The sequence below is a fragment of the Rhincodon typus genome, chromosome 10 (genome assembly GCF_021869965.1).
Source record: "Rhincodon typus isolate 14 chromosome 10, sRhiTyp1.1, whole genome shotgun sequence".
In the NCBI taxonomy this organism is placed as follows: Eukaryota; Metazoa; Chordata; class Chondrichthyes; order Orectolobiformes; family Rhincodontidae; genus Rhincodon; species Rhincodon typus.
Window position 1 is genome coordinate 14,592,841 of NC_063341.1, and position 8,197 is coordinate 14,601,037.

At 40.6% G+C, this 8,197-nt stretch overlaps 1 protein-coding gene across 1 annotated transcript in view; it reads right to left on the minus strand.

Moving 5' to 3' along the window:
* Positions 1–2,810: 2,810 nt before the first annotated feature.
* Positions 2,811–8,197, minus strand: part of LOC109928944 (regulator of G-protein signaling 4-like) — a 10,782-nt gene continuing 5,395 nt past the window's right edge. The window contains exons 4-5 of the mRNA XM_020528874.2: positions 6,111–6,277; positions 2,811–4,499 (exon numbers count right to left, since the gene is read on the minus strand). Coding sequence (XP_020384463.1) covers positions 4,320–4,499; positions 6,111–6,277 — 347 coding nt within the window. The 3' untranslated portion in view covers positions 2,811–4,319. The remainder of the gene's footprint in view (positions 4,500–6,110; positions 6,278–8,197) is intronic.

An 8,197-nucleotide genomic window follows, 5' to 3' on the forward strand; every position in this document is an offset into this window, starting at 1 on the left:
AAATCTATATAGATAACATCCACCGCCCAATCCTCATCCATCCTCATGGTTACCTCTTCAAAAAACTCTAAAAGATTGATCAGACATGACTTCCCACGCATAAATCCGTGCTGACTATCCCTAAACAGACCTTGACTATCTGAATGTTGGTTGATCCTGTCGCTCAATATCCTCTCCACTAAACTGCAATGATGTCAGGCTCACTGGCCTGAAGTTCACTGGCTTGTCTTTGCTACCTTTCTTAACAATTGAACAACATTAGCCACTTTCCAGTCTTCCAGAACTTCACTGTGAGTCCTTTGTCGGAAAAACCCCTCTGAGTCACTGTTGTCCTTTAGGGAAGGAAACTGCTATCCTTACCTAGTCCGGCCTACATGTGACTCCAGGCCCACAGCAATGTGATTGACTCTTAACTGCCCTCTGGGCAATTAGGGATGGGCAATAAATCCTGCCTAGCCAGCAACGACCCTCATCCTGTGAATGAATAAAGAAAAAAAAGCAGCGGCTGAAGATGAAGCAAAAATCTTTGCAGGGGCCTCTGCAATTTCTTCCCTAGCATCCCACAACATCCAAGGATGGACTTGATCAGGCCCATGGGATTTTTCCACCTTAATGTACTCTAAGGCTGTAAACACCTCCTCTCAGTTAACGTGTACGCAGTCCAAAACATCCCCACTTTTTCCCTTACTTCCTTAGCACAGAGTGTGACAAATCTTTAGAATTCTCCGTGCTGGAACATTATAAAAGCTTAAACACTGAGCATGTTCAAGTCAGAAATTGATTGAATTCTGGAGATTATTGACTTCAAGGATTATGGAGATTGTGCAGAAAAATGTCTTTGGTGGAGACAACCAGTCATGAACCAACTGAATGGTGGAGAAGTACCAGATTGGTTGAAAGGCCCACTCTTGTTTGTATGTTCTTTCACATAGATTTTATTGGTTCATATGAAAGGATTTTTTAAAAAATGGTTTCAATTATTGTGTGACTCTCTGGCTTAGCAATGAATTCCTATCCACATTCTTATCGTCTGAAGAGACTTGGACATCATCTTGCATGCAAGCCTGACAGTAAAGATGTATTCTCACAGTACTGAATCCACTTCAATTTGAACACTAATCGCATTGTTCAAAATCTATGCCAGCAAAGAAAGCAGCACACCTTCTTCTGCTTATGGATCCTTATTCCTGTCGCTCCGATTTTTAAGACCATCTTTGTCATGTGGTGGATGTCAGGATTGGGTAGGTACTGTTAAAGGCACTTTGGTGAGTAGCTGCAGTTTATCAAAGAGATGGTACACACTGCAGCTCTTATGCATCAGGCATGGAAGGAGTCATGGTGGTGCATGATATTGGGGCTGCACTCATTCAGATAAGTGGACCCTGACATGCCTTGTAGGTGACAGAAAGATTCTGGGGAGATAGGAGTTGAATGTCTAACCCTTGCTCACATTAATTGGCATCTTCTACAAGTTTTCAAGGTGCAGTAGTAGAGGTCCTGCTGGAAAACGTGGACTCATAAGTAGAAGCAGGTTCCCCAGCTGACATCTGCCACAAGCCTGGAGAGAGTTCTGAAAGCTGAGCATTGCATAAAAAGTTCAAGAGAAGATGCTGTCACTGGAAACAGATAGTTGACTGGGATGATCCTGTGCAGATGCCATTCCGAAAATGGCAGCAGCCATGTCAACAATACTGAACAAGGCAATAAATGCACCAATATCACCTTGAGGCTATTGATGCCCTTTAATTGTCTTATAAAATGGCCAACCAAATCATCAATGCATCGTCAAGAGATTTCCTCTTTCCCTCCCTTGACGGAAGTGAAATCAGGATGTTTGTTTGCTTTCCCTTGCTAGCTTTTTTCCCGTCTCTCTATCTCCTTCTCTCTTTACTATTTGCATTCCCTTTCTCTTGCTGTTATCCTTCTGTCTCGTCAAGGTCTTCCCATTTTCGGATGAAATCGGGAAGTTGCCAAGAGGGAGACCTGCAACTTTCTAAGGTGGGGAAGCCCCCTGGATCTTTGGACGGTCAGACTTTCAATTGAAATTGGGACGCCAGTCCAGGAGGCCCTGCCCTGCTGGAGGTGCCACTCAGTTGAAGCCGGGTAATCCGAAACCCAGTGCCACCTCAGAGACTGTGCCTGCTGCCTCAGACTCCCAGGATGGATGGTCACTGCTGGGGAAGTTAAGTGTAGTTTGTTAGGGTGGGGAGAGGGTTTCATGATTTGGGGGCTATGGAGAGAAGGGGAAGGAAGCGTGCAAAGTGGGATGTCTCTCAGCTATCCCACCCCAAACCCCCAGTTTACGTCTGGTTCCTCAGTCTTGCACAAATTGCTGCAGGTCAAGAGCTCCTCCCACTGCTGCAAACTGACAAGTTTCCCCATTGGCTTGACAGTCAGGTAGGATCTCTCTTTCCCAACTGGCCTGGAGCTGAAATGATAATAGCAGTCACTAATTGACCATTTGAAGGCCCCAACTGGTAGTGGGGTGATGAGGTCACACTTGGCCCTTCCCCCCCAGAACCTAACCAGGGAGATGTCAGGAAGGCAGCTGGGAATCTCCTCATTGCCAACCCAGCCAATCATCCTCCCCTTTCTGCTGCCTTCCCTAATAGTTTCCCAGGAACCAAAGATTTTGTCCTTTGTGATCCATCTTTCTTCAGTCTCCCTCCTTCTCTGGCCAGTGCCTGAAGATCTGTCCTAAGGAAAGTTACCACCTTCAGGAATAAGGTTGGAGCCGAATTAAAATTCAGGTTAAAATATGACAAGCGTTTGATTTCTGGATTAAAATAATAATGACTTTAACAAGTAGGTTAATATGAAACATAATTTATTTATGTCTGTAAAATGAAAACAAATTCCCATGCACCATAACTTAGGCAATAAATATATAAGAGCAACTTTGCATCTAAACTTAGAATTCAGATGTTGTTTAGTTTGCAAAAGTACATCACATTGCAGCCTTTCACACTAACTCAGATATACTTGGGATTCAACAATACTGAATATTACGCGTATAAAAATAATTAAACTTTCACATTAATCCTGAATACAATAAATTATTCTCAAATATTGTCAAACTCCACAATTGACTTCAGTATCTAAAGTACACGTTTGACAAACATACAGAACAAACAAGATTGTTGCTTCCACGGATCAATTCCACCAGCACTGCTTTGTGTGCTAACACACTTCTGGTGAGGTGAAGATTCTTACACTGTGGTATAAATATATTTTTTAAAAAATGAAAACAGTTCAAGTAGTTTGTGTGTAAGTATAGGGTGATATCTGAACAGGCCATGTCATGTTTCATTTTGAAAATAATTTTATCAATATGTTTCAGCTGAAAAATAATCAGCAATGTTGTGATGCTATCATGTGTGCGTAATTCAATATTTCAATGATGAACGTATCTGGCAAATGTTTATGTGCCTACAGTTTCTTGAGAACTTGTCGGTGAGTCTTCTTGAACTATTGCAGTTCACTCATTGAAGACACTCTCCGCATGCAGTTTGGTAGGGAGGGGGTATGAAGAATTTTAACCCAGGAACTATCACTGATTGTTGATGTATGTCCACAGTGGCATATTACGAGAGGTGGAGAGGAATTTGGAGGTGATGGTGTCTCCAACTGGCTCAGCCTTTCAATGTGATACTGCTTGGAATGCAACAGTCATGGTATTTTACTATTTCTTCAATCTGTCCGACAGTAGATGAAAAGGAATAACTCAGATTCCCGATGCTACCACATAATCTATGACAACTCATAGAATCTGAAAGATAGGAGAACGAAGAGGGTGGGGCACATCACTCTTGGTATTTTGAGAGTGTACATACAGGCTCATTGTAACCAAAATTTAACATTGAAACTGACTTGAAGGTAAGGTCATATATTCAGCAGGTCTGTTGAAGTTATTTCATTGTCATTGAGAACACAAACTTGTTTGTGTACCTTGATATCAAAAACATTGCTCTGCCTAATTCCAGTGCAGAAAATTTTGATGGACTCAAACAAAAAAAGGTAGCACCACAAAAGAAAAATACTACTGGAAACAAAAAATTGAAATATTCTAGCCTTGCCCTTTGCTAAAATGGTATAAAAGATGCTTTCATTCTCCAAGATTTAAAGTGCTATGTTGGCCAAATTTAGCTGCAGTAACTCTCAGTGACAATAAGAATGTGTACCTTTCCTTTAAACGTGACCTAACAAAGATTTTGAAATTAAAATCACAGAATCATCAACCTTGTGTTGGCAGTCCTAGTAAACCAAGTATGTGAGTGCTGTGGGTCAGACGTCAAAGGTGTTTGTGCTTCGCTGTTTGGTTAACTTCTTGCTTGAGTCTGATTCAGTAAATCCAAGTAGATCTTGGATTTGAGAAACCTGGGGTAAGAGTCCTTCTGCATCAATGTTAGGATTTTGTTCTGTGCCTCATCAAAGCTTAAAGACGTTGGCTCAAGGATATTCTTTCTGGTCTTTTCTCTGACCTGGGACTCCAAGTTCACCTGCAAAACCAGGAGCAAAAAAGCTGTCAAAGTTATGGAACAAATTCTACTTTTTCACTCAGAGCTGAGAAGCAAAATGGACTACTTATACTGGCATGTTCTGTTGCTGCAATTTATTATCATTTCATGTTGCTGCTATCAAAATAACTTCAATGTATGTTATTGTTAAACAATAAAGAGAATAGACAAAAAGAGCTCCAAATACGAATGACCATAGCTAGTTATTCATCTTTGGATATTTTAATGTAAGTTAATTGACTCATTTTGAGGGCAGACTAGGACTCGAGGTAGCACAATTTACTTTCTCAGTGACACCTCCAGAACTTGAATTGAAAGCAATGTAGACCAATAGCATATTTTGTGAAAGTCTCACCGTCTCTCTCTTGTTTACCTTGTGGTTAGCTTTAAGGTTCTCAGTTTGGGCCACCTCAACTCAGTCTTTCCTTGGCATATCTACACATCACAATTGGCACTAAACTGGCAACCTTCATCAGACAGTCCATCAAAATGCCTGGCATGAAAGATGGGAACATATGCTAGAAATTTGGGAATTGCTTTCTTGAAGCTGAGTTAAGGCACTTTGTGGAAGCAGATTAGAAGTGGTTCCCTTTTAATTGGGTTTGCAATATCCAATCTGGGAATACTTAACATTTATTCAGAGAACTATGCCATCATATTTCAACAAATGTTAAATATGAGAAAATGATCTACTTTATTAAAATGTTTAAGTTTATAATCTAGGCTTACACTTTAACTTTCATTGTTGAAAGTGATACTTTTGGATGAAAAGTTAAACTCAGGCTTCCTCTTTGCAGATGAATGTAGAAGATGCCATGGCACAATTCACAAAGTTTGTCTTGGTGTCCTTTCTAACATTCTTTCTCAATCAGTGTCACTAAAACAAGGTGTCAGGCTATATGTCACATTTCCTGCTTTTGGGGCCTTGCTATGTACAAGTAGCTTTTGAGTTTTCCCCATGTTACCACACATCCACAGTAATAATTGGTTGTGAAACACTTTGGAACTTCCTGAGGATGTAAGTTGCCTATAAAGTAAGTTCTTTTTTAATATCCTTCTCCATATATCCACTGGAGAGGGGGAATGTTGGTCCCCAGTGGTAATGGAGATGAGGCATAACTTATCAAAAGAATTGAGTCTCCATCATCAGTCTCATGATTTCTAGAAACAAATAAATATCCAAAACAGGAGTAGATATGTAATCCTTTGAGTCAGCTCTGCCATTCAATTCATTCATAACTCAAATAATTATTTGGAGGCACAGAACTTAAGTATTACTAAAGAAAGACGTGTTTTGTAAAAGTAAAATTTTGTCTGTGTCAACACCTCGACCAATCAGAGTCCACTTGCCAACCAATCAGCACTCTCTTCTCATACAGAGTAAATTGTTGTTCCCCTTTTCATTAGTGCTTCTTAAAACTGTCCTGATATGCAAGAGAAAAACCTTAGACAAAATGTGTCTTTTTTCAACAGTAACTCACTACTGACCTATGTCTGACCTCCACTGACCATGGCCTTTGGTCTATCTTCCTTAAGACACTCTCTCACAAAGTGTCCCTATCACAAACTATTCCTCCATGAATGCAGACTTACTTCTCTGGGAGCCTCAACTGCAATGTATTCATTGAAAATCTTCTTTGCCTTCGATGCCAGTTTTGCAGGAGACTTGCATTTTCTGTATTCCTGGCATGCCAGCCAGAACATGATGTTTTCTTCACTGTATTCAGACTGGAGAAATTCAGTGAACGTGACCAGGCCATCTGAGGATAAAAAGAAATAAAAAGATTCATGCTTTAGCAGAGAATAACAGACAATTTACCAGCAACTATTGGGTAAGTGGAAGATAGAAATTAAGTGGCAGTGTTTCTGCACAAACGCCTAATGCACTTGTGTCTAATCGTACATTTCTTTATTTTGACAGAAATGTTCACAATTATTTTATACGTCAGCTGAGAGTGCATAGAGATAACTGTGATACATTGATATCATCCGCAACAGTAATTTCTATCTTCTAATATCTGGTGAGAAAACATAATTGCAACTTGCCATTCACCATTTTATACGGTTGCAAAAAGTCAAAATCTAAGCCAACATATCAGCTTTGAAATTGTTTGTTCAAAATCAGATAGTGACACGCAATTGAGAATCTGAAATGGCAGATTGTCATCAACAGTCCATTGTACATTGTGATCCTTTGTCTCCTACTTTTAGATGGTAAGGCTTGCAAACCATAACTAAATGATATTTCCCAATTTTAGCACTCATGCTATTGTTTTCCTATCAAATATAAACATCATTGAATTTATCTATTTAGTGCCAGCCAGAACATGGGACAGTTCAAGGGTACAAGGATGATTCAAAACAGGAAAGAAAAATAAATAGTGATGTTATATTGCAATTCAGATCTCTGAAAAAGCAAACCTCTTGAACATAGCTTTTCATTAATATTTGAGGATGTCTCGAATTGAGTGCTGCAAAATAAGAGAAGTCCAATGCTCAGCTGTACTCAAGTACACAGCTCAAAATTAATGTCCCAACAAATGGTGAGCTGCACAATTTAACATGGCCTTAGATCATAGATACTGCTTGAGAAGGAATGGACAGTAAGTGACCCTCACAGTGACCGTGTCTCTGAATAGATTGTTGGGAATCAAAGCAGACTGCTCTGTGACTAACTGTCAAATCCCAGGGACCAGTTAGCCAGATGTGAAGTAACATCTGCCACATGGCTCTTAATGATCAGGACAGCTGACAACATAAACAAACACCCTGCCTCTAGGCCTCCAGAGCTGACTACTAACACGTACATCAAGTCTGGAGCATGGGAAGGTCATTTGTTGGCACAGGGCTGTGTGGGACTCCCTGATGATTGAGCTGTGGAACTTAATCAGCCAGATTAAACATTTTATCCCATCTCTTGCAGTCTGAGAGGGAAAGGGAAGCCTAGACATTGTTCCGTTCGAAGCGACAGCTGCAACATGTCATCAGATGAACTAACGTTGCATCATGAGACAGTCCAGAAGGCCACGGCAAAAAAGAAAAGGCCACAGATTTCACCCTATTTCCTTCATCCTGAGTAAAAATAGTCAACAGTCTATTTATTCCTTTAAGGGGATATTGCCTTTAGGAAAAAAAAATGAACAAATCTTTGTGTTTTGGTCTGATCAAGGAAGAAAAATGAAGAATGTCCCATTTGAAGGAAAAGTCCCTTTAAAACCCACTGTGGACTCATTGAGTAGATGCAACATGTGGGAGCAAGTTAAAAAGCACTGGAAAGCTCTAGGTTGAATCACTGTAGACTTAATCACAGCTCAGACAAGTTCAAGAAACTTGGCTCCAGAGTCTTCCAGTTAGACATTAAAACAATACTACCACAGTCCAGTGACTGCTAACAAAATGCATGTGTCTGGATTCAAGCTGATGACTAGCTGGAGGCGATGGCAATGGCCCCTAGAGGTAGGTAATAACAAAAGGTAGCCTGATAGTTGTGGGCCCGGTATCCAAGGCTGGGGAAGGCAATCTCATTAATAGCATCAGCTTTGCAGGAGATCTGGAGGCACTGCTACCAGCTCAGAAAGCAGGAGCTAATCCATTGTAACAAGCAGGACACTGGGGGCAACAATCTGCCAGTTGTGAGCGAATAACAGGCCTTCACCAAAGCTGTCACCCAACTGAGGATG